The 27667-nt window shown below is 39.9% G+C and overlaps 1 protein-coding gene across 1 annotated transcript in view; it reads left to right on the top strand.

Annotated features, from left to right (window-relative positions):
• The first annotated feature begins 14 nt into the window (after positions 1-14).
• LOC139713847 (ligand of Numb protein X 2-like) overlaps positions 15-27667 on the top strand; it is a 36244-nt gene continuing 8591 nt past the window's right edge. Inside the window, exons 1-5 of the mRNA XM_071625555.1 lie at positions 15-1575; positions 6524-6633; positions 23619-23728; positions 24307-24390; positions 26080-26276. Coding sequence (XP_071481656.1) covers positions 1277-1575; positions 6524-6633; positions 23619-23728; positions 24307-24390; positions 26080-26276 — 800 coding nt within the window. The 5' untranslated portion in view covers positions 15-1276. The remainder of the gene's footprint in view (positions 1576-6523; positions 6634-23618; positions 23729-24306; positions 24391-26079; positions 26277-27667) is intronic.

Genomic DNA, 27667 nt, shown 5'->3' with positions numbered 1-27667 from the left:
ACTTGGACATGCATGGGACTTGTCTGTGAATGGTATCATTGTCTTCAATCAACAACAACTTCACAACAAGCTGCCCACTGAGAAGTTGTCATGGCGAATGCACCAACCAAAGTTGTCAAGGGACCGAGTCCGAGATGAATTGATTATGGGGAGAGGGCGAGCTAACATTTTTTATTTCCTTGCCACAGAAGACTTAATACAGACTTAGGGTAGATACAGTCCCCCCCCCCCCACATTCCGAGGTTAAGAGAATAGAATCTGCAGACTATAAAATACGGCCTCCATTTTCCCTCAAATATTAAACGGCGCTCTGTCTTCGTCATCATCATAATTACTTGGCGTGCCTGCGATCGCTTTCCCCGGGACCATTGTTTGGGGTTAGAAATCCCCTCTCTCGTTACGTCACGACGCCGCGCTCTTTTCGTCGGGGGATCAGGTATGGGAGGTGATAATGATCGAGCGGCGTCGCGGTGAGGTCGGTCGAAGGGAGGATCCAGCTGGTTCAGCTTGAGGGCAGCGTGGCAGCAGTGCTTGAGGAAGAGATCACCAGGCACGCGAAACACATTGTTCTTTTTTCTTTTGAGGGGGCGTACGTGTGAGAAAGGCGAAAGTGTCTCGGGGGATCGTGAGCGACAACGTACGTGGAAAATTGAGCCATGCATACGTTATGGCAGCACTCTCTTCGGCCATGTGAACCCGATCCTCACGTCGGCTCTTTCTCGGAAATCTACCCGTGAGAGGAAATTTGTTCTTGCAGATGAGGAATGAGGATGCTTGTGGATAGGAGAGAGAAAACGTGCCAAGCACAAAATTTAAATGTCAGACTGCATTTTATTTTGTCTTGAAGTACCTACAAAGAGAAATTGTGAAAAAAAAAGCATAGAGGTTTTCAGGGAAAAAACAAACTAAATCAGGACATGAGAAAATATGTGCCATGACATATGTTAGTTAACTTTTATATGGGCTTTGTGCAAGGATAGCTCAGCAAAGTGAAACGCTGGGAATTAATGGTCGCATAGAATGAAGGGAACACACCAGTGGATTATACACATGTGCTGGAAAATGGACCTACTAGGAATAACCGTTGTTTAATGTTTGGAAATTAACATTTTGAACTTCGAGCTATTGTTATAATGGACAGAGTTGCCTAACACCAACCATTGTTGAGGCACTGGTGTTAGTATGTGACATAGTCTGCAACATCAGCGGCTTTGGATGTTCTGCAGACAGTTTGATATTTTTGTAAGATTTCGTGTGTGTGTGTGTGTGAGTTGTAATGGCGATGGAGCCGGCCCCGTCGCCAGCAGTGCGCAACCCCATCATCCTGTGCCGCACGTGCGGGCAGCGCCACCATCTCCATGACAACCATGTGTACGAGTACTGCGACGTTGTGGACGAAGAGCTGGCATGCAATGTCTGCCTGCAGCCGCTGGTCAATCCCATGGACACAATGTGCGGCCACACGTTCTGCATGCGCTGCTTGCGCAGTGTCCTACACCTGCATAAGTTCTGCCCCATTGACCGTCGACCCCTGACCAGCCAGGACTGCCGGTCATCGAGCTTGATAGTGCGGAGGTGAGTTTAGCAAAATATCTTGATTTATAAAGCAGGTAAGAAACTTGTAGATCACACCGTCTTTCCAAATGGGCTAGTTAAAGGTTACGCAATGGAATATTTGACAAGGAGGAAAGAATACACTGTATTATCAACTGTTTTGTTTTCTGTTGAACACTTCAGTTTTAATACAATTAAAGTGTTCATTTCACTTAGTGAACTGGATTCTCTCTTCTTTCAACTTCCATTCAATCGCCCTCAACTATACTTAAAAGACATCTGTTCCATGTAAGAGTTATTTACAAACTTGTGCAATGAACCATCTTCTATGATATTAAGTACGGTACATAAGCATACATTGTATAGATACAAAGTGTACGTGTACAAGTTTTTGTATCCATGTCGCTGTACAATGTATACAAGTGATGTATGTTACCTGTCAGTCGTTCTACAAATTAGGCGTTGGGCCGGCGTTTTTATAGTGATTAGTGGGTGCTGTGATCCCTTTCCGTGGTCCCAAACCAATACTTCGCCACTGACCGTATGCAGTGAAGAATTTATCATTGCCACTCTCAGCTAGAGTGGGCAACGAGCTACAAGTGCTCTTGATGTTAAGTGTCTCTCACGAGATTAATGACAAGTACAGGTAGTCGAGTTAAAGGCTGCTAATTAGCTGCTGCAAGAGGTTTTTCATTGAATCCACTACACACTGTCGGTTTGGATTGGCTGGAGAGTGAGAAAGAGGGAGCTGGAGGTGGGGTGGGGGGGGAAGGGAGGAGAACTCTTGGCCAAATATGGTATGATTTATACTATTCAAACATTTTGTCTGTTTTCCAACCTGAGTTAAAAAAGAAAAAGAAAAAAAAGGTAGTTCATTACAGTGTACATGTACGTACATTGTAGTTGTACACTTATATTAAATGGGCTTGTCAAATACCGGTTAGTGATTGGCTAAACACAGTCACGTGATGGAGGCAAATTGGTGAATATGTTCACCCATGGGCAGAACATTATTGTAATGTTCTCCCATGATGGGAAAACATTTTTCGTGTACAATTATAGCAAATGACAAACGATACCAAACGATTGAACAGTCATATATTTTAACGCAATCGTAGAATAATTTTGCCTATTCCATACAATGTGAAAGCAAATTTGACTATAAAACCCATAAAATATAACAGATGGTGACTTTTATTGGCGGGAACATGTACCAAACGTTCCACCCTCAGGGTTTGAAATGTCATTTTGGGAGGCTATAAGTCCCTCAATACATACATGTACATGTAGCATTTCAAACCCTTCGGGTGGAACATTCGGTATGTTCCCTCCCCCACCAGTCATCATGTTGTGCATACAATGTACAGTGTACATGACCTGTGCTGTGTCTCTTCCATTGGATTGAAACCCTGAGTGCACTTTGTACTTTATAGTTGGTGTTTTTCTGTTGTTGATGCTGGAATCGTTTAAGAAGAAAAAAAAGAAGAAAAAGAAGAAGATAAATCGTATCATGGTAGTAGAACTAAAGTCCAAGTGTGACCAAGATTTTGTAAACCTTGGACTGACTCATACTCGCAATACTGTATTTACCAACAGATTGTAAGTTTGAGATAGCAATTTGCATCCAATAGCCTAATATTTCCTTTCTGCACATGTTGTAGTGCATGCTTACAAGGTCTGTACACAGGCCGTGCTGTATTACAAATACAATGCAGAGTTTGTATTGTCATAGCATCGAAATTGTGTGGGGTGCATGATTGATATTGATCAGTTAAAAGATGCATCTTGTTAGCCATTGAAAGGGGGTTCAGAAATTAGATGCATGTTGTTGAAAGTACACAGTTATTAAAGGCTTAAATTATATATTTTACTGATCACAAAGTCTAATTTCTTACAGTGATGGAGTTTGATTATCAACAAATAATATTGTGTCTTGCTAATTAAACATGGTACATCATTATTTTGTTATCTTTCGTGCAATGTTTCATTTTAGGCATCTGTTCAAATGTTGGATTTGGAAAGAATTTGTTTGCTATGTACACATCACACAATTGTAGGCCTACCCCATGACAAACTACAGTAGCTACTGTAGTAAGTGACGGTGGCACTACATTGTATATCAGTTGTACACTGGTGCATCAATGTACAGTTTTGTATGTATCGATAGCACCAAATTTCAATCATTTATTCTAGGAGGCCTAAATTTGAGTCCAGCTACAAAATGGCTACTTCCACAGGCGTACACAAAACTGTTCAACTGTACATATTTGATTGAATTTCTTGTGTAAATCTGTGACAGTTTGGCCTCTAAAAATGCATTGATGCACATGTGTTCATACTTGTGCTGTAATACTGTATAGCTTTTGGACCTCTAACCCTTTCCATGCTTTTGTTCAGTGTTTGGTACTCATGACGGACCTGCTTTCTTCACTGATAAGCACACATGTCTTGAAACCTTTTGTCAATGAATAGACATTTAGTACCAGATCCCTATTGTGTCCCCATGGATGGCCTTCCCCTTTATTGCTGAGCACTATATACATTCTATTCCCGTGTGTACAGATTGAAAGTACAGTAATGTTTTAATGTGTTAATGGTTGCTAAAGTGAAAAAAGTTTGGCTGGGCATACAATACACAGTGTACCGTACGATGTACATTTTTAGACCGGGGGAAAAAAAATACAAATGATACATGTATAAAGCATTTTATCATTCTGAGTAGACACACAGTATACGTGACTGTACAGTTTTTTTCTGGGTGGAGGAGAGCATCCCGATTGCATACGTACTCAAAAGTGTTGACCTGGTTTATAAATATTCCATCACTGTAAAACACAAATTTTAGGACTTTTGTTTTAATAATTCTGTGAAATTTGCAAGAGCTACAATGTACACAGTAAAGATTCACAACTCAATCAAAATGCACACAAATGTTCTTGTCTATGTGTGTATAGAGAATGGCAGTGGCAATTAATGAAAATACAAGTTTGTACTGTGAAATCAGGCCGTCAACTCCAGTTTGCAAAAATGTTATGAAGCGAATGTTTCTGGTTTTAGTATTTGATGTTGATGATTTCAAGTAATGACTATTTTAAAGACAATGATTTTGATAGTCAGTATCAACCCCCTTAATTACGTTTTTGAATCTTTAAACTTCCCAGATACCATGTATAATCTATGTTGGGTTTAATCTTTTGATGACAGGCTGATTCTGCTACAACAGGCATTCCCCATAGACATCTGCTCGAGTATAGTGGAGACTAGTATTCAAGGAATTAAGCATGCTATCATTAACCCCCAAGTTGATTGATTCTTCTGAAGTCTCTGATATGGCTCCTTAAATGAAAGGACAGCACCCCCTTTATGATAATGTTTCATTTGAACCCGTCACAGTTTTCAGATGTAAGACGGTCATTCTAGAGGATTGCCCTCCCGTAGGGAATCCCTTGCCTTTCTCCTGGTATCGTATGATTCATCCCAAATTAATAAACGGGGGTAACCAGCTTAAAGTAGCAGACGCGCTAACAGATGCTCGCCAGCAAGTAACTGATACCGCCATCGTTATGTCAATGGACTCATCCGAGTATTGTCCATTGTCTGGCGTTCTCATCCTTTGGTCCCCGCGACTCCAACGCCCGGAGGCTAAACGTGAATCATGCATGAGACAGAGCAGAGCGCTCGGTAGACGTGCCGATGATATTGTCTTCCCTCCATCTCGATTCTTTACCTTCCTCCGCGTCTCCCCCACCCCTATCCTACCTGCCTACAGTATTGTACCTTCCACTCACGCAACCTCTTCTCGCAGACTCCAGTTGCTTTCCCGGAATCTCATCTTCCCCAGCTTTAATTCCCCCTCACTTCAAGGTTTTTATGAGGAAGATAAACATGGAAGGGTCATCAATTAGGCCAATTCCCTCTCCCTTTCTCTAGCTTCCCTTCTTTCTGTTATTGCGTTGAACGTGCAGTGGAAATTAATCTTGCCAGAGATGATTCGCTGACTGCGCTTTTTGCAGGATGAAACTGCGTCGTTGTGTTTTAAAATGAGTGCATAATGTGCACTGACTATGAAATGTAACGGTGGTGTGGTGGTGACCGTCCTTGTTCATTTTTTTATACATAATGTCTTGTATGATATTATTCATTTAATAATATTAATTCAAACAAATGTATGATAAAAGAAGATTTGACATGCTTTTTTTTTAACGCACTACTGGTACATACTGTACCTGCTCACTAAGGGCAGACAAGGTGTCATGTTGGGCAGATTACACAGGAAGCAGACCTGTACTTGTTATTTTTTTGTACAATTTGTAAAAGTGAAATTCGATGAGTATGAGGTGTCTTGGGGATTACACTTTCTTTTCTTTTCTTTTCATCTCTGGTGTGAAACAAAGTTGCCTCCCAGTGTTGTGTACGTGTACACAGGGTAAAATGTGTACATGTATAAGTCTGCATGCGCTACAGTTTTACAGGTCATTTTATTTAAACATCTGGCAATAGTGGCTTATAATTGCATTCAATATGAATGTACACTGTAGTTTCTTCTTCCAAGCACAAATTGTAAGAATTTCAAGTTGTGGACCTGTTGTCATTTTGAGGTGTTCATACAGTGTACCGTACATGTTCTGTATCCCTGATACCTACAATGTACCTACCGTACAGTACATTGTACGTCCGTACAAAATAGGTCTATGTGTAGTACATTGTACAATCTGTACAAATTATAATTATTCCTGTACCTGTACACCCTGTATTGTATGCAGTAAAGATACCACAACACCCTACACACATTGTACACTCCTTTTTTATGTCCATTAGATCCCTCCTTTGACCTGTAGTTGTGAAGTGTTGAAACAAATGCTCTGGCACTGGGCTTTTAAGTACCAGTACCAGAACTTGTTTGTGTGTTTTTATGAGACGTGTATTGTGATACTAATCATTATCATGTGTATGATTATTTAACCCCTAGGATGCTGGACAGACTGATTGTAATGTGCCCCAACACAGATTTCTGTACTGCCAAGGTGCCACGCAGTGAGCTGGAGCCCCACTTAGCCAACAGGTGTCCAGGCCGAATAGGTAAGGGAGAGAAATTCTACATTGTATGCGCGATGGGTCACATGGTGAGCTACAGTTGTACGTTAAAGGCATACAATCGTGGCAAGTGGTTTGTGCGGCACGGAGACAAAAGCAACACGCTGCCTCCCCCATTCTGTATCAAATGTAGTGACCCCGAATGAGAATAGCGGTGGCTCAATGGGTCAGCGAACAACACTCTAGACTACAAGAGTTCTGTGCTACAAAGCTCCTGACCCAAAATGGCTGTCCGAGTGAGCCTCAAGAGCTTCCGAATGGACACACATTCTCAGTGCGCATGGGCATGGAGAGAGGCCAAAAGAGCCACGCGTCTTCTGGCCTCTCTCCTCCAATCACCGCAGCTCGTGGTCACAATGTTTGTGTATGATGCGTACACACACACGCACATACACACACGTGTCTCAGTGGCAGCATTGTCCCACACGTTTATGGATATAGCACCGAGTCTGGCATTGCGCAATTACATGCACAAACTTCGGTCGTTTGGAGTTTACATACCATTAGGGATGACGATCGTCTGCCTTTAACCTATGAGGACCGATACTCGGGCAGGTGTCTATGAGAAATACATGCTGTAGCAAAATGAGTCCATCCTCAACAGGTTAAAACCTGTACAGGATTTATCATACAGCTGGGAAGATTTGTTGAATGTCATGCCTCTATTTACTATGTAGGAAGTGTGTTAATGCTTTTGATTTTATCTCCTATGTACCTGGTATAAATTGCATTCACAGGAAAAGGTAAAAGAAATTCAAGCTTCACAATGTCTTGAATCTCACTTGATGAATTCAGTGGCATTATTTTTTTCGTTAAAAACAAAAGAAATAAAAAGAAAGATAACGAAATGACACCCGGAAGTGGCACCAGAAATATTGATTGCGCACCCCCCCCCCCCCCCCTACAGAATTCCTGGATTGGCTCCTTGAATTTGATACGAGTTTATAATAGCCATAAGGTATAGAAGTGGTACATGTACCTGGTATTATGTTGCCAGTCCTGAGCATAATGTGCAACACATTTGTAGTCTGACTGTTGATGTAGTTTCATGGCTGTTATTTTTTGTTATGTATTTCTGTATTTTTAATGATAGCAAAACTGAAGCACCCCCTCACCCTTTCTCAGAGCCTCTGGTGTCGTCGGGGCAGCTCGTGTAATCAATTTGTTGTTTATTCAGAGATTACAACGATGGCATTCCAGTCATGCATTTAATAATTAATCAGATCTCGGGGCAAAATCTGTGTACCATGAGTGCATTATAAATGCATGTGGAACATTCATTTGATGGTCTCATACAACATGTGCAGTGTGTGTATTCTGTGAATCGTGTGCATTGTTGTGCATTTGTATAGCCGCACCAGCGAGAAATGGCGGTGCCTAGTCTTTGAAAAAAGCAAATCAATATAAGAAGGCCTTGATCGGGGGACATCAATATATGTGTGATATAAAAAAAGGGGGAAAACGTTGAGTGGTGGTCGCACTGTTTGTTTACCTTCGGACAGTGTTTGGTAATCAATGTTCACGAGGATAGATGTTTGCAATGATGAATAGGGGACACACATTCCATACTACGTGTACAAATATATGTTGTACTTTGTGGAAAGATGCTTGTTGGTACACTGAGAGTCATAGGTTCTCACTTATCCACCTGCCAGGGGCTATCAAAGTTAACTGCCAGGCAAGCAAAATTGAATTGCCTGTAATGATTAAAAGGAATTTCCTTTGTGATAACGTATTTATTGATTTTTTTTTTTTTTTATGACGACAGAAAATTCAGAAATGTAAATCAGTAAAAATATATCAAGAAAAAATAGACAATCTGAAAAAACTTATAAATTGTCACAGTTTAGAGAGAAAGGCAAATTGGAAACTCTGTGTGATGTTTGAAAGTATTTCACAGTACAAGTAGGTGTGGCACAGCTTCCATAGTTTGATTTGTACACTAAACTTTTCCCAACCTTGGACTTATTTGAGCACTGACGGAACTCATCCACACATGAGAGAGATATTTTGCAAATAAATCTTTTGTCATGAACAGAATGGAGAGACTTTCATGTTCTTTTTAATGGAGACTTGTCGCCTTGCCCAAGGAGGCTGGTAGGGCTGAATGCTTACCAGGTATTCAGTCACATGTTTTCCCTTTATTTTCCTAACATCGTCAAATTGCCATCGCCGTCAAAACCCATCTGAGGATACTACTTGATGCATGGTGTTGTGTGATAATGATAATAACAGGGCCGGTAGTGGGAAGAGATGTCCTTATACTGGTGAGGCAACTCAGGGTGAATGGGTTCCTATTGCTGTCATTTCGCTGTCGTTATCGTTTTGCGGACATTTGATCTTTTATGCATTTAACTCTCCATATTCTCCCCACACCCATTATAAAGAACGAAACTTTGATGGTTAACGGGAAACTATATCCATCTTAATGACAAAGTGTCTGCGCAGTCTTCAAACCAAGGAGGTACTAGGCTTCAAACTAAACGAGCAGAACAACATACACTCTTGATTTGTTTTGGCAGTTGGTGTTTGTTTTGTAGGAGAATCTACAGTGTAGTCGTTGCACCGTTCTACTCTCAACAGTTGAGTCAAGTAGCTCTGTAGTTTGATATGATGTGTGTGATTTTTATGAGTCTCAGACATGTATGTAGGGTGTTTTCTCACTGTTTTATGAGCCTCCTACTTGCCTTTTGATAATTTTACAAATTACATCCCACGACATTCCAGTGAACAGCTACATGTCACAAAGTGGCTCTTGATAGACTTCAGGTGATACACTACCGGTACAGGTACATTACAAAAGTACTTTGGCAGTCTCTTTTGGGTAAAACCTCTCACACTGACGCCAACTCATACCCAGAAATGGAACAAAACTTACATTATGTAGGAAGAAAATGTCTGGTACACCAGCAGTACTGATTGTGATTTCAAAGTATTTGTGAAAGAGATGCTTCAAGTTTGCTTTCAGAGTTTATGAAACCAGGAAAAAAGAAAAAGGAAGTTAAAATGAGCTTGAAACATGCCCCTGATTCAATAGTGTGCATTGCACTGTATGATATACGGGTACATTGAAAAAACGGGTCCTGTTCGTTATTCCGAAGATTCGCTATTCCGAAGGTTCATTATTCCGAAGGTCGTTAATCCGAAACACGCAAATTCCCTATACCTACAGGTTCGTTAATGCGAAAATGAAAAAGGGTTCGTTAATCCGAAAATTTGTGGTGCTATTCTGAAGGTTCGTTATTCCGAAGATTGGTTGATCCGAAAATGAAATTCGGAACAATGAACCTTCGGAATAACAAATATTAGGAAAAAAGAGCCTTTGGAATAACGAACCTTCGGAATAACAAGCTGTAACCGAAAAAAACAAGGGTCGGGTGAAGCACTACATGGTACATGTCTATTTTTTGAGGACCGGTACTGCAGATTATTTTCTGCTCATGAAGCTGCAGTTTACTTAGAAATTTTAATAGAACTTTGAATTACCCCCACCCCACTCCATAAAAAAGTGAAATTGTGTTGATAGTTGATACATGTTGTATCTATAGGTACCTCATGTTCCTAGTTACAATATCTACAGACTGTATCTTGTGAAGTAGCATCTTCAAAATGAAATACTTAGCAGCAGTTTTACACCTGTTGTGTGTCATTCATGTTAAACTTGTACATATTTTAAGGAAGGAGATTTTAAGGTTTTGGACAAGTGAAATATTGTTTTTCTCCCATGAAATCTTGTGATCAAGCAAGATCATCATGACTAAAAGAATTAAAGCAGTTCTGCAGTCAAGAATGTTGACATTCTCGTAGCATGATGTTCAAAAGTGTTTATGTGAGATGAAGTGGCATTTTGCCATCATTTTTCAAGTGGTGACTTGTAAACCATGCATAGGCTTTAAACAGGGATTTAAGTGGCAGTTTCTTTCGGTCGTTGGATGACGCACGGACCGTGTTTAAGAGGCCCTGATGATAAACTGATCGGATAATTTGGCACGGGAATAGGCGACGGCAAGAGACGGCTGGGTCCCCCGGTAACGGTGGAAAATGTGCTGAATATTTAATGAGAGCCGTGGTTCCCCGTAGATTGCCCCCTTTAATGTGTATGTCGGTGGCAGAGCTCACATATTGTACATGCTCGTCACGGGAACATAAAATTTCATCTAGTGTCATATTGTGGATGTGCCATCCATTGCTTGCTTGCATCCAGTATGTTTCATCAATGCCTAGTCAACATTATTGATGGTGCCCCTTCACTCACAGAGGAGAAGACTCCACACTACAAGTCTGTACTTCATGATCTTTGACAGTGGTAAGGCTCTATCTGTCATTGCCTCTGAGAAATGAACCAATTTACAAGCTGATTAAAAACTTGTTCAAGCTCTTGCACAGTTTAAGCATCCAGGAATCGAAGCTTACACAGCGATGGAGTCTGAATGACTAATTCAATCATCACTGAAGATTCTTATATTTTTGCCACTGTCGAGGCAATTTTCGAAACTCAGTGTCACAGTCACTGCTGAGAGCCTCTAAAGGGTGTGTACAGTTCTGGTCGAGGTGAAGATTTAGCTTTTAACGTCTTGCGAGATATTCAGAAACCACTCTATGAAATGTCAAAGAGCATGCAGTTCTAAGGGGTATCACAAGTTTATTCGATGAAAATCGGTTTTGAAATGGCTGAGATATCCAAAAACAAGGTGAAACAAAGAGATCCTAATAAAGTTATGGCATGTCGCCTTTTATTATTCACACTTTTTTGGATATAATTTATCTCAGCCATTTGAAAAACAATTTTTATCAAAAAAATGTTGAATCCTTCTTAAAATTACATGGTCTTTCATATTTCATAAGAGGCTTTTCATTATCTCACTTAGGAATGTTCAAAACATGAATCCCTACCTCAACCAGTACTGTACAGTCCCTTTAATATATTTTCTTCAGTCGATATTTCTCATGAAGAGTGGTGGATTAGAATTTCTGGAAGCTAGTTACATAGGGTTAAAGGTCTCCACAAGTGACAGTACAAGCATATTCAGTTTCAGGGATGAAATAGTATGTTGCATCTCGATCTACTATTGAATGGATTTTGTCATATATTTCTTCAAATACAATGCATTTCATATCGCTACATTGTATCTGCCAACATTATATGAACTTGAACAGAAGGTCCTCACCTCAGAAGTTTATAGTTGGGATTTGAAAGCATTTGATAAGACAATAGGACTGTTATAAAGGATATACTGTGTAGGCTGCCTATCCCGAGGAGACAGAACAAGGCAAAGGCAGACTTTGCGTTAACTTCAAGGAAAGTGTTCGGAGCTGGGTTAACAATGACTATCATCACTTCACATTTAGTTTAAAAATCATGATTGAATTGAAAATGCTTGCATGTGAAGTGTATCAAGGTTTTCATTTAATGCAAAAGTTGATGAATCATACTGAATTTAACTGTGTCATACATATAGATGGTAATCAGTTTCACGGTGACACATACATGACTTTTTAACAGTTTTGTGTTCCTTGTATCCCTGCTGACTTCTTCAAAGTCCAGTGACATTAATTGACCCTTTACCACGCTTTATTCCTTGATTGCCATATCCCCCTGGAGTCCGGCTTTCCTCCCAATCTGCACTCATGTCTGGAAACTAATTCAGAGACTCCAACTCTCCCGTTTTCGATGAGAGATCTCCTGCCGAAATCCCATTTTTGCAAAATTTCCCGTTCTCCCGCTTGAGATTTGATTTCTCCTGCCCTGGCTCTGTGTCTCCTGGTGGAAAGGATTTCTTACAACCCTATAGCTATCGTATGTTGAAAAAAATAAGCCTTAGATATTGCCAGAGAACATCTAGAACCCTATTAACTTCGTGCTTCGCACCAATCAGCTTGGAGTCTCCCGTTTGCTAGGGGTTTCGGGCTGGAGAATCTCCACCAGATCAGGAGGCTCTGCTAATTGCCAATGAATGGAGATTACCTTATCTCCCTAATCTCTGTTGTAATACCATGGCTTCCTGTTGGACTGAGGCCATTGTTATGCCTGAGTGGGCTCATTTTATAGCTATTAGTACAGTGAAGTCAAGATCAGAATTATTGCTGAAGGCTGATGAAAAAACAAACAAACAATAAAAAAAACAAAGAACATTGGGGTTTGAATAGCTATCGGGTGAAACATGACAGATTTATCAACTAACCATGAATACCAGGTACTGTAAAACATGATATATTCGCGGTATGAAATTTTTGCGAATTGCCATTGGCGTTCGATGCATGTAGTGTAGACAAAAACTTTCGTGTGCATTTTAATTTCACGAATTTTGGCGCTCGCGAAATTCGCGAAATTAAAATGCACGCAAAAATTCCTCATTTTACAGTACTGTATGCTCTGCCTTTCTGTATGAAAGAGAGCTGTGTGTAAATGGAATTTGAAACGAGACATGAAAACTCGTCACATTGAGGACGAGTTAGGTGATACGCTTGTGGTCATCAGATGACAGTCATCTGTGATCGACAGAAAAAAGAATGTGATATAGGCACCTTGAAGTTATATTGAGCGTGCATGCGAAACCGTTTCTGTAACCACTCGGCCACGGGTCATCCACGGAAATAGTAAGACAAAAAAAAAAAACAATGTATAGATATTACAGGGGGAAAAAGTCAATGCCCACTCAACAATCGTGGCCGCGTGAACATGTATTGCATTGCTAGACGGAAATGCGGCCTTGTAACGACTGATGTCGCTATGCCATTTCTTGCAACTTGGGAAAAATACGCGCCGTAGACATAAAGCCTATAATCGGCTGGTTTTGATACCTTGCCTTTAATCACAATTTTCAGTGTGATGACGTCATCAAAGTACAAAACAATGACATGGTCTTGAAAGACAATTGTTCAAAGTACAACACCTCCGTCGTCGTCATTACATACTATGATCGGTTTGACAAAGTCAGCCTGCAAAATTTTGCAGCAGTCGAAGCAATGTGGTCTCCAACACAAAAAAGAGGGATATGGTGTGTGTCTGTGTGTCTGTGTGTGTGTATAGGTGCGTTTATATATGAACGTGATTTCTACATGGACGAATATGTAATACAAAATTGAAGAAAAAAAGTAAAATAGCTAAGTATTTTGTTTCGTGATCTTGTGGGGTTCGAACCCGCAACCTCACGTCTCTGAGACGTCGCCTTTAACCACTCGGCCATACGTCTCGGCGAGAAAATATGAGGAACGTAAACTTATGTATGTGAAAGATGAATCGGGAATCGTTATGTCCACATTCCATTCTCATTTTCAGTTTTAAACTGCAAAATTGTCAACCTGATGATGAGATTTCAAAAAATAAAATGCATGATTACTGAAGCTTATTGTCTCAGCTATAACATACTTAAGTTTCAGAGGAAATGAAGCAAAATCAGCTGAGATAAAGGTGCTTAAACGTTGTCAAGTCAATGCATGGTTTTAAAAAAAATCACCTCCCATAGACATAACACGTAAACTTGTCCGATTTTGCATCTTTACCTTTATTCACAATTTAAGGTATTATGACGTCATCAAATTTCAAAACCATGACTTGGACTTAAAAGGCAAATGTTCAAAGTACAACATATCTGAATTTGGGATAATATTGAGCTTAAACAACAGAGATACGAGCAAATGAATGTCAGAAACAGTACCTCAAAAAATTAATTCCACTTTTTTGATTTCAGATGATGATATGATGATGTCATAATGTATTTAGGGAAATATTGATACTTGAAACTTTATTTTCAATTCATATGCTTTTGTAATATGCAATAAAAACATAGGGTCACCTGACGTTTTAAAGAGCTATGGCGAAATAAACAAAGACATGTTTTTCGCTATATTTCCACATAGACGCGCACACGAAATTTCAACTTTGACGCCAGCGTATTCCTTTGTTATAGGTCGAAATTGATCGGAAATCAATGGATATTAATACTTAATGTATCAGGAATCCAAATCTGTCAAAAAATGTGCATTTTCATGTTGCTTACGCGCACTGCGCGCGGAAATGCGCGGACGGACGCGAACGCGCGGAACGCTTAAAATTGTCTGAAACTTCGAGATTTCCCATTGGGAAGTCGTTTTAAGCATTTAAAAACTTTGACGCGCGCTAATGCGCGCGTAATGATGTCCTAGGTAATTAGCATTAAAATGTAAGATAGAACGTGACCTGAACTTTACGTCCAACGAAAATGATACAGAAATGACCTTTAGTTGTGAAGTTATGATCGATCATGTAAGATGGTCCGAAAATCACAAAATGGCGCCTAGATGACGTCATAGATATGTTACTGTCATGAAAACCTTATTGTGGCTAGATATTGTCATGAGACATGTTGACTGAAAATGTCATGTTATTCCGTCATGTCAATGTTGAGATATTCACGACACAAAATGTGCCAGAAAGAAAGAAGAATAAAAAGAAAGAAAGGAAGATTTTGACAAACACAATAGGTGATACGCTAAAAGCGTATCACCTAATAAAAAGAAAGAAAGGAAGATTTTGACAAACACAATAGGTGATACGCTAAAAGCGTATCACCTAATAATATAAAATAAAATAGATAATATATAAATAAATAAATAAATAAAAAATGAAAAAAAAAGAAGATTCTTGCGGGGTAGAGATGCTGCCTGTATGAGTTACAATCCATCATGGAGTTTTCAGGAAAAAGTCCAAAACAAACTGAGAAGACGTAGAACGGAAAAGGCAAGAATGAACGAGATATGAAACTCGTCACGCTGACGAGTTAGGTGATACGCTTGGGGTCATCAGATGTCGGTCATCTGTGATCGACAAAGAAAAGAATGTGATATAGGCACCTTGAAGTTATATTGAGCGTGCATGCAAAACCGTTTCTCTAACCACTCGGCCACGGGACATCCCCGGAAATGGTAAGGCAAAAAAGAAATGTATAGATATTACAGGGGGAAAAAGTCAATGCCCACTCAACAATCGTGGCCGCGTGAACATGTATTGCATTGCTAGACGGAAATGCGGCCTTGTAACGACTGATGTCGCTATGCCATTTCTGGCAACTTGGGAAAAATACGCGCCGTAGACACAAAGCCTATAATCGGCTGGTTTTGATACCTTGCCTTTAATCACAATTTTCAGTGTGATGACGTCATCAAAGTACAAAACAATGACATGGTCTTGAAAGACAATTGTTCAAAGTACAACACCTCCGTCGTCGTCATTACATACTATGATCGGTTTGACAAAGTCAGCCTGCAAAATTTTGCAGCAGTCGAAGCAATGTGGTCTCCAACACAAAAAAGAGGGATATGGTGTGTGTCTGTGTGTCTGTGTGTGTGTATAGGTGCGTTTATATACGAACGTGATTTCTACATGGACGAATATGTAATACAAAATTGAAGGAAAAAAAGTAAAATAGCTAAGTATTTTGTTTCGTGATCTTGTGGGGTTCGAACCCGCAACCTCACGTCTCTGAGACGTCGCCTTTAACCACTCGGCCATACGGCTCGGCGAGAAAATATGAGGAACGTAAACTTATGTATGTGAAAGATGAATCGGGAATCGTTTTGTCCACATTCCATTCTCATTTTCAGTTTTAAACTGCGAAATTGTCAACCTGATGATGAGATTTCAAAAAATAAAATGCATGATTACTGAAGCTTATTGTCTCAGCTACAACATACTTAAGTTTCAGAGGAAATGAAGCAAAATCAGCTGAGATAAAGGTGCTTAAACGTTGTCAAGTCAATGCATGGTTTTAAAAAAAATCACCTCCCATAGACATAACACGTAAACTTGTCCGATTTTGCATCTTTACCTTTAATCACAATTTAAGGTATGATGACGTCATCAAATTTCAAAACCATGACTTGGACTTAAAAGGCAAATGTTCAAAGTACAACATATCTGAATTTGGGATAACATTGAGCTTAAACAACAGAGATACGAGCAAATGAATGTCAGAAACAGTACCTCAAAAAATTAATTCCACTTTTTTGATTTCAGATGATGATATGATGACGTCATAATGTATTTAGGGAAATATTGATACTTGAAACGTTATTTTCAATTCATATGCTCTTGTAATATGCAATAAAAACATAGGGTCACCTGACGTTTTAAAGAGCTATGGCGAAATAAACAAAGACATGTTTTTCGCTATATTTCCACATAGACGCGCACACGAAATTTCAACTTTGACGCCAGCGCATTCCTTTGTTATAGGTCGAAATTGATCGGAAATCAATGGATATTAATACTTAATGTATCAGGAATCCAAATCTGTCAAAAAATGTGCATTTTCATGTTGCTTACGCGCACTGCGCGCGGAAATGCGCGGACGGACGCGAACGCGCGGAACGCTTAAAATTGTCTGAAACTTCGAGATTTCCCATTGGGAAGTCGTTTTAAGCATTTAAAAACTTTGACGCGCGCTAATGCGCGCGTAATGATGTCCTAGGTAATTAGCATTAAAATGTAAGATAGAGCGTGACCTGAACTTTACGTCCAACGAAAATGATACAGAAATGACCTTTAGTTATGAAGTTATGATCGATCATGTAACATGGTCCGAAAATCACAAAATGGCGCCTAGATGACGTCATAGATATGTTACTGTCATGAAAACCTTATTGTGGCTAGATATTGTCATGAGACATGTTGACTGAAAATGTCATGTTATTCCGTCATGTCAATGTTGAGATATTCACGACACAAAATGTGCCAGAAAGAAAGAAGAATAAAAAGAAAGAAAGGAAGATTTTGACAAACACAATAGGTGATACGCTAAAAGCGTATCACCTAACAAGCTGATTGGGGGCTGTTGGATTCTGTTGTCTCTCTGAGTTTTTATTTCAAGTCGTGCAGTATGTAGCCATGCATTTGTCAAAAATGATGAAAAGCAATGTTTGTTTAAAATGTGTGTGTTTGCCTATTATATGTCAGCTTGGTAGAACCTATGATGATGAATTCATTTTTATACCCCCGCCAAACGAAGTTTGAAGGGGGTATATAGGAATCAGCGGACGGTCGGGCGGTCGGTCGGGCGGTCGGGCGGTCGGGCGGTCGGGCGGTCGGGCGGTCGGTCGGGCGGTCGGTCGGGCGGTCGGTCCGTTGCAAATCTTGCGTCGCGAACTACTTCCTCAGTTTTCAACCGATTCCCATAAAACTTGGCACAGATGTGTGCCTTGGGTTGTAGATGTGCAAGACATATTTTTTGACAGTACCCAAAAGTACGTTGCCATGGTAACGGCATATTATGGGCAAAAATGGGTACAAATCTTGCGTCGCGAACTCCTCCCACAGTTTTTGATCAATTTTTATGAAATTAGGTACAGATGTTCATCTGAATATGTTAATGTGCAAGACACATATTTCCGCAGTGGCAAAAAGTGCGTTGCCATGGTAACGGCATGTTATTGGTAAAATATAGGGCAAAATGCTTCATGGCAAAACTGCTTCATCAGTGTTCTTCCAATTCTCATGGAATTCATATTGAATGTTTGTCTTAGGATATAGGTCAGCATGACACATTTCTTGACAGTGACAAAAAGTATGTTGCCATGGTAACAGCTCACATATTATGAGCCAAAATGATGGAAAATTTTGTGTTGCAAACTACTTCCTCAGTTTTTGCCCAATTTCCATGAAACTTGGTACAGATGTGTGCCTTTGGTTGTAGATGTGCAAGACGCATTTTTTGACAGTACCCGAAAGTACGTTGCCATGGTAACGGCATATTAATGGCAGAAGATCAAGGAAAGATCTTGCGGATTTAACTACTTCCTCAGTTTTTTGACCAAAGCTTATGAAATGTGGCACACACCTTGATCTTGGTGGGAAGATGTGGAAGACATATTTTTTGGACGTGTCGGAAGCTGCGTTGCCATGATAACGGCATATAAATGGCAGAAGATCAAGCAAAGATCTTGCGCATTGAACTACTTCCTCTGTATTCGACTGAAGCTCATGAAATGTGGCACACACATTGGTCTTGGTGGGAAGATGTGCAAGACATATTTTTTGGACGTGTCGGAAGCTGCGTTGCCATGGTAACGGCATATTAATGGCGGAAGATCAAGGAAAGATCTTGTGGATTGAACTACTTCCTCAGTTTTTGACAAAAGCTTATGAAATGTGGCACACACAATAGTCTTGGTGGGAAGATGTGCAAGACATATTTTTCGGACGTGTCGGAAGCTGCGTTGCCATGGTAACGGCATTTAAATGGCAGAAGATCAAGGAAAGATCATTCCTTGGGTAAGACTGTCGTCACGGGGCGGGGGTATTAATCACCTTAAGTGATATTTCTAGTTTTTTTTTTTTTTTTTTTTTGGGGGGGGGGGTCAAATTCTAACAGAATGAGCCAAACAAGTGAATTTATCCAAATATTCAAACCAATGGACCTGTTTTTTTTCCCTGACGATCAAATAAACAGGTTCCATGACGTTTGCTCCTGCAACAATTACTGCCATGAAACATGTGCATGCTTTTATAAAGCCAAACATAAATTTTATACATAAACCTTACCCTAACCCTAATCCTAATCCTCACACCAAACTACAAGCGTGTACATACCTGAAATCCTATCAAAACCCAAACCCTTGTCCAAAGTCCTTGGAGAAAATAAGAAAGAAGCAATCGTCGAAGGAACAAATGTCGTATTACCAAACAAACAAGGTCACTAAAAAATCATCTGTACTATGGCACATACACTTTACTATTTGGCTATATAGATACCCCCAAGAAAAAAAAAAACCACCCTGCACAGGTCCCGAAGACTTCATTATAATGGGAGTCAAATGCTCTTTGTGTTTGATAACCTTTTGATTGCCTTTCTGATATATTCATAGTGATACCGGTAGTGTGCATGTACAATGTATGTTTAGCTGGCTTCCATTCATTTTGAGCTACATGTACTTGTATAGGAATGTTTGCTGATCAGCACATTGGCTGGGAGTGGAATGATTTGTATAAACATACAAATGCATCTAGTTTTAATAGTGCATTGCTGGAGACAAACTGTACATGATATATATTGTAGGCAGCAATAGGCTGCATGTTTTCAGATTGTAATAAAATTCAGATTGTGCACTGCAGGTTTGTAGCTGACTGGAAAAGATTAATGTGTGCAGTGGGTCCATGCCATCCTTTGCTGTATTACCACGGTCTTATCTTTGAGAGTGCATTATCACATCACTATGTTTGTGCATGATGAATCGACTTTGTGCCCATCTTTCAATCCATAATGTGAGGGCATAGGGCATCTTGCTAGAGAGGCACACTACAGTGTACAAGCACTGCACAAACTTTATTAATAGACTGTGTGATATTTGGGTGTGTGTGTGTGAAGCCTGAAAGTGAAATACATACTGTACAAGTGTTTAATCATGAATGGCATTAAATACAGCATATGATTTAGCCTTTGTTCCCTGTAGGATTTGCATTGCGATGGCTATTGTGTCATTTTTGGTGTTTCTCTGCAAATTTATGCATAATGTGCAATTTAGATACATTGTAGTTGAACACTGTCTAGAGTATCAGTATAACAATACCCTTTTGTCCAAATTCCTTGAAACATTGTGGAGCTTGTTTCACTGATTTTGAAGGTCCTGTTTACCTTTGGGAACAGTGACTTAAAAAATTTGTTAGTTATTTTGAAGCACTAATGCTGGGGTTTCGTTTTCATCAGCATATGGTAACTTATGCCTTTGATACCAAAGCAGTTTTTTTTCGTGACTTTCAGCGTGACTCTCTTTCTAACTCTTTCCACACACACACACACACAGAACCTCAATTTCATGTCCTATAGTATGTGGAGAAGAAAAGATTTTTGACTCTTTTATAAACCACTGCTGACAGAAATCTATTGGAACAAGAAGAGAAATTGAAAATTATCTTAATAAAAGGTGGGACCCACTTTATAGTATGACCACAGCTTTGTTTCAATTTTTTGTTGTTGATATCTCAGCCATTTCAAAACCGATTTTTATCAAATAGACTTTGAATATTTATGTCTTTATAGATTGTTTGCTCTTTATAATATTTCAAATTCATGACATTTTTCATGATCTCATACACTCACACAAAATATGAAAGCCAAATCCCCATCTCAACCAAAACTATTCCATCCCTTTGATACACTTTTGTACCAACTGAGCCAGCTGAGCCACATGCCAGGTTTTAAATATCTGCCACAGTATCAAATTGACCTTGAATTGCACTTCTGGTACTCATTGTCTTCATGCACACTGTGTAAGTGTCAGATCACAGTATGCTTCCCTTGTTTTCTGGAGACCAAATGACCTTGATAATTGCACTTTGTCAAGAGCATCTCCTCCTAGTGTTTCCCTGTGGCGAGGTATCGGGTTGCTATGGCGATGAGTCAGCCAGGTTCCCAAGGTGTGCTGCCTACCCTGTGGTGAGCACTTCAGGTGTGTTCTCTACACCTGGTATACACTGTGCATTGTACATGTATTTGTGTGTGCATCTCAAAGGACAAGATGGCTGCTTGATTTTGTTTTTTTGTGTGTGTAGACACTACAAGTATTCACCTACGTTTCTTTCCATGGTGATCTTATATCTGAGCCACAGATCCGCTCCGCTACAGAAATTGTGTTACCTGTACGTGTATGTACAAATGTAATGTTGGCAGTTTTCAGTTTTCAATCCCTGCCTCAAGTGGCATTTTGCAAAGAAGAATACAGTACACATATTCACTGTTTGTTTCTTCACTGGATTGCTGTATATATGCCATGGTTAATATATTTTGATAGCATATTTCTTGAGTCTGGTGATACTTGTGAAATTAACAGCACATCAAAATATGTGACCCACTACAACAAAAGGATCCTAAAGTTGCTGACGGCTGAGCTGAGAAAATCGAGTTTGAAGTCACATCATCAAAATTGGTCAAAAAAATTGGAGTTCTGTTTTTTTTGTAGTCTAATGTTTTGTCTATCATCTGCCGAAATTTCGAAGCTAAATGATCAAAGGAAAGGCAAGATATCAGCCTTTTTCTGAGCCATGATTTTCTGACTCTCAACGTAACAGAAACGTGTCCAAAGATTTGGATTTAGCGCCGCAGCTAGACTCCGCCCCTAGCAACGAGGGAGTGATCATATTGGTCAGTGCGTGGCATCCTGATTACTGATTGGTCGTGCGTAGACTGCCGGCGCTAAGCTTGAATGAACATTGTGGAGGTTGCTAGGAGCATGCCTTCTATTGTCAAGTGTTGAAAACTGTCTTGCCTCCGCTTGATCATGATAAAGTCGGAAGGTTCACTTTGAAGGCGTTTTTCTCAACTACCTGACATGCGCTAATAAAATCGTCAATATCTCAGCAACCGAGTACATTTATTAGTTGTGCTATATATGAAAATAAAGTAGAAGAGTAAGGGAATAATCTCATGCCATTGTTAGACCATTGACTTCCCCAACTTTCGGATCCTTTTGTTGTAGCGGGTCACTTATTGCTTCCCGTTAATATTGAATCTCATTCAGCGTATTTTGTTTGTAGAGTGGGGAAGTACTAATTTTGTTTCTTGTATTAAAAGATGTGTGTTTTTATCAGCCTGGTGCCATGTTGTCTCAATCGCAAGTTAACCGTTTGTGAAATTACCTCACAAGTTCTGATTTGCAAAAATACGTCGGACATGTACATAGATGCCATGATATGCAGTATTCTGATGTACGTTCTAGTACTTCTACCAACATCGCCCCTGACGCCCGTCCGCCGAAATCATTCCTCGCGCCCTTCAGCCGTGTCCACTCATTTTAATAGCCACTCCCAAGGTGGCATCCCAATATCTAAAGGTGTGCGTGCGATAACAGGTGTACGTATTGGATTGCACTGTGTGGCCACACTCCGGGGGAGGGAAGGGGACGAGACTCCTGCTCGCTGGAGGACAGGGGGAAATCCTATGCGCAAACATTGGGTTTCGTGCACTTTCTCCCTCCCAGGCTGTTGACATACCGATGCTGACTCACAGATACTTGGCAAAGAAATTCACAAGATGCCTTCATCCTCCACCACTAAAAATGCCCGAGCATGATTTTCGAGCAAACATCCGAAACCTTTTTCGGAAGTTGCACCCAACGTAGCCTCCCTCAAGGAGGAGAGGAAGGCAAGGAGGTGGGGGGGGGGGGGGGGGGGAGGGGGATGATGCAGCTAGCTGGTCTTAAAAAAGGGATGATAGCTTTGTTACACCCCAGTTGGTATGTACACAGCTACCACATTTGATAGGGGTATCATGTATTCCCTGACTGCCCCCTCCCCTCCCCCTCCTTCCCCCTCTCTCTCTGCCTTCCCTCCATGTTCTTTTTTTGTCTTTCCAAATTCCATCTTTATCCCTTAACAGTCATTCTTTATCCCTTATAACAGTCATTCTGTTTAAAAAAAAAAACAGCTGTCTTCATATCTTTCTCTCTGTATCTCTCCATCTATTTCTCTTTCTCTCACTCTATTTTTTGTCTGTTATTGCTGCCTAGTTTTCTATCACTCTTCATCTCCCATGCCGTCTTTCTCTGTATTTGTCCATCTATCTGCCTTTCTTTATCTCTGTCTGTATTTCTGTCCCTCTGTCTTTCCTCTCTGTTTACTTGTCTTTCTACTGGTAATTTTGCTCTCTCCGCATATTTTATGTCCCTTTTATTTTCTGTCTTGGTCTTTGGTATGTTTGTGTCTGTGTTGAGTCTGTTCCTGTAATTTTCTATTGCATCCAGTTCTCTTTTTCCTTCATGTGTGCGCACACAGACATCATGCTTTTCCACAGCGGTTGAACAAAACATTTTGATACACAAAGGGATTCCAAGTGCTAACTGAAGAATGAAGCAAGCTGTTAAAACATACTTTTGTTGTGAGCTAATGAACTGTATCACAAGCCAAAGATGCCGAAATTCCCCCCAAAATGATAATCCTTGTAATACTAAAGCATTTTCTTTCTCTTTCTGTTTTATTCTTCTCTCTTCTCCACCACCTGCAGTCGGTCCGGGAGCCCCGATCCGAAACGGCCAGCTGACGTCGATCGAGATCAACCGGCGGGACAAGCGGGACCTGGGTATCTACTTTGTGGGAGGGAACGAGACCCCGCTGGTGAGTCCCTGATCCCAATTCTTCGCCCCTCAGGAGGTGGACCAAAGGGGAAACAGTTGGACACAAGAAAGGGTTACATTGCACTAATTCCCTGTGTGTGTCCCGGTTTTTTCGGGTGACCTGTGAGCATGGGGCAAGGCAGCTTTAATACAGATAAAACTTTTGAAATTTGTTGGCATGATAATGATAGAGGAGTATCTTATGAAAAAAAGTCCTGTCAATATCCAGATCTATGGAAACGTGAAAAAGATTTCATGATCGTAGATTAAAACTGCACTGGAGGCACATTTTATCATAATTCTAGTTGAAGAATGTTAACATTTTTTCAATCCATGGTTTGGTTGTTGTTGTTATTTTTGGCATGTAATAGATGTATTGAATAAATGTGATTTGATTCCATTTTTTTTTCTGATAGAACATAGTGTACAGACATCAGAACATTTATACTTAAAGATATAATGAAAAAAGAGGATGATACTTCAATAGTATACCTGTGTAGAATTGCCACTACATTGTCTGGAATAAGTATTTAAAAGTGATTATCGTTTTGTAATTGTGACATCTTTTTCTCTTGTCAGATTGGAATTGTGGTCCAAGAGGTCATCCCTGGTGAAGTGATAGCAGAGGATGGGAGGATACTACCGGGTGACCAGATCGTCCAGGTATGGTTGCCATGGCAATGAATGTAGACTTTTATTCTATTTTATTTTATTTATTTATTATTATTATTTTTTTTTTGGGGGGGTGTTTAGGAAGGGTAATATTTATTTTGAATCACACAAAAGATTTCATAACTCCAAGTAAATTATTCAGTATAAATTACTTTGTTTACTGTAAGACGGTAAATGTTCCTGTGCATGAAACTTTCATGAATTTTGTTAGGAGCTAAGCTTCGCAATAGTAAAATGTACATTAAAGTTTGTTTGAAAGTAAGTTTGTTTTATTAATTGTTTGTTTGTTTGTTTGTTTGTGTGGGTTTTTTGTCCCCGCCGAACGAGTTCGAGCAGGGGACTATGAAACGGGCTCCGTACGTGTGTGTGTCCGTGTGTCCGTCCGTCCGTGTGTCCGTGTGTGCGTCCGTGTGTGATCAAAATCTTCAATTTGCTACTTCTCTGTCATTTATGAGCCAATTTTGATTCTGTTTGCTTTATATGATAGCACTACATGGGAGCTTTGAAATTTCAGTCGTGACCTTTGACCTTGACCTTTGACCTATATTGTACATTTTGCTACAAAATGCTACTCCTTCGCCATTTCTAACCCGATTTCGATTCTGTTCGCTTTATGTGATGGCACTAGGTGAGGGCTTCAAAACTTCTACACAGAATTTTGACCTTCGACTTCTTTGACCTTTGACCTTGATTTTTGACCTGTATTGTACATTTTGCTACAAAATGCTACTCCTTCGCCATTTCTAACCCAATTTCGATTCCGTTTGCTTTATGTGATGGCACTAGGTGAGGGCTTCAAAACTTCTACACAGAATTTTGATCTTTGACTTCTTTGACCTTTGACCTTTATTTTTTGACCTATATTGTACATTTTGCTACAAAATGCTACTCCTTCGCCATTTCTAACCCAATTTCGATTCCGTTTGCTTTATGTGATGGCACTAGGTGAGGGCTTCAAAACTTCCACACAGAATTTTGACCTTTGACTTCTTTGACCTTTGACCTTGATTTTTGACCTGTATTGTTCATTTTGCTACAAAATGCTACTCCTTCGCCATTTCTAACCCGATTTCGATTCCGTTTGCTTTATGTGATGGCACTAGGTGATGGCTTCAAAACTTCTACACAGAATTTTGACCTTTGACTTCTTTGACCTTTGACCTTGATTTTTTTACCTATATTGTACATTTTGCTACAAAATGCTACTCCTTCGCCATTTCTAACCCGATTTCGATTCCGTTTGCTTTATGTGATGGCACTAGGTGAGGGCTTCAAAACTTCACAGAATTTTGACCTTTGACTTCTTTGACCTTTGACCTTGATTTTTGACCTGTATTGTTCATTTTGCTACAAAATGCTACTCCTTCGCCATTTCTAACCCGATTTCACTTCCGTTTGCTTTATGTGATGGCACTAGGTGAGGGCTTCAAAACTTCTACACAGAATTTTGACCTTTGACTTCTTTGACCTTTGACCTTGATTTTTTACCTATATTGTACATTTTGCTACTAAATGGTACTTCCGGCGGGGACATATATTACGCACCGCGTAATTTCTACTTTTCCTTGTTTAACAATGCAAGGCATTGAATGCCAGTGGCAATTTGCAAATGTGTGTCATGCTGCCTATATTCTGGTTTTACAGTATTTGTTATTGATTGATTTTCTTTTTATCACACAGGTAAATAACAGAGACCTTCGTGACGTGCCCCACAGCATCGCGAGGGACGCCCTCTCATCGGCAGAGACACCCATCTGCCTCACCATCTATCGCGAGAAGAATGAGGGGCGGGGCAAGGCCTTCACGACAAAGGTCATCCAGGTGTCGCTGACGAAGGTCGCCGGCGTGCCGCTTGGCATCAAGATCGCAGCCAAACAGTAAGGCCTGATTTCTCGTACTACAGAACTTAAGTTTTCCCATTACTGCACTCATTGGCTAAGATGAATTTTTTTTTTTTAAATTCTGCAGAATCAAAATGTAAGATAATATGTAATATAGCAAACGAATAGATTGGCATGCATTTCTTTTTGTCCTACTTTCATTTTGTGTGAAATGGGCAAAAATGTCAACACTTTGAAAATGGCTACTTTTATGTTTATATGTCAAATCCAAATTTGGGTCTGGACAGTTGCTAGTCATTTACACCTTCGTGTATGGGGTAAACATTACTTTGAGAGATCTGAGTCTAGTCACAATGATGCACAATGGCATTCTTATCTGTATGCTGTCCAGCGCTTTCCCACTGGGTGTAATGCAGTATGGGTGGGACTAAGCTTGGAATAGACAGTAGTGATGGTACACAGAAAACTATGTTGGTAGGAACCATCCTGGTATAATTGACTGGCATGTTGATGTTTTTTTTTCTTAAATGCAATTGCAGAGATGGTATATCCTGCAGTCATTTTGTATGCTTGACTTGACTTTTGTTTCCCCCATTTTTAGCATCATTACACACTCAAGTCCTTGTAGCACTGTTTGTCAAGCTTTTAGACTGAGTCATTACACTGTTAACCCTATTCTAACTGGGGGAGTCAATTTGACCCCCCCTTCGACATATCGCACCGCGATTCCGCAACACGCAAAGATTTTGCCGCGTCGTTTCATGACTTTTTTCTTTGAAGTCTTCCGCATATTTTGAGACCAGATTTGCGATGTCCGGTACACCGTTCTGAAGTTAGGTAATGTTTTGCGTATGCATGTCAACCCGAAAACAGCTCAAATTCATGATATCATGTGCAAATCCAGTGCATATTGTGTTTTTTGGTTAAATTGATATAAATTAGATTATTTCAACTTTTAACCATTGAAATTAATCAATTTTAATGTAGATAAGCTTGAAAAAGTGCCTGCAACAATATTTTGGCCAAAAAAACAATAGAAAACCAAAGGTCAAAAAACGATGAAATACATAAGAAATTAACAAAACAATAAAAAAAAAGAAACTGATTTTGATTGTGCTATTTTTTTACAAGAAAATTGTTCAATGTGTCTTGAGGAACTCTTACACAAAAATTTAGCAATCATTCAGTCTTTTTAATGGAGTTATAGGTAAAAATATGATTTCATGCGTAAATTTGCGTAATTAATTTACTAAAAATAGAAAATCAAAACTTCTCTTTTGTATGACCATGTAATCTAGTAGTTGACATCCGGCTCAATGTTCAGGCAAAACGTTGCGGCGATCGCGCGATCGGTGGCCGAGATCTGAAGGGGGGGTCAAATTGACCCCCCTAGTAAAAACTTGGTCTCAAATAGCCCAGTTAAAATA

Source organism: Diadema antillarum, unplaced genomic scaffold, assembly GCF_040938485.1.
Source record: "Diadema antillarum isolate AM-2024a unplaced genomic scaffold, OU_Dant_1.0 scf00000044, whole genome shotgun sequence".
NCBI classification, from domain to species: domain Eukaryota; kingdom Metazoa; phylum Echinodermata; class Echinoidea; order Diadematoida; family Diadematidae; genus Diadema; species Diadema antillarum.
Note: the sequence above shows the minus strand (reverse complement) of the source record. Positions and strands in the feature narration are given on the sequence as shown.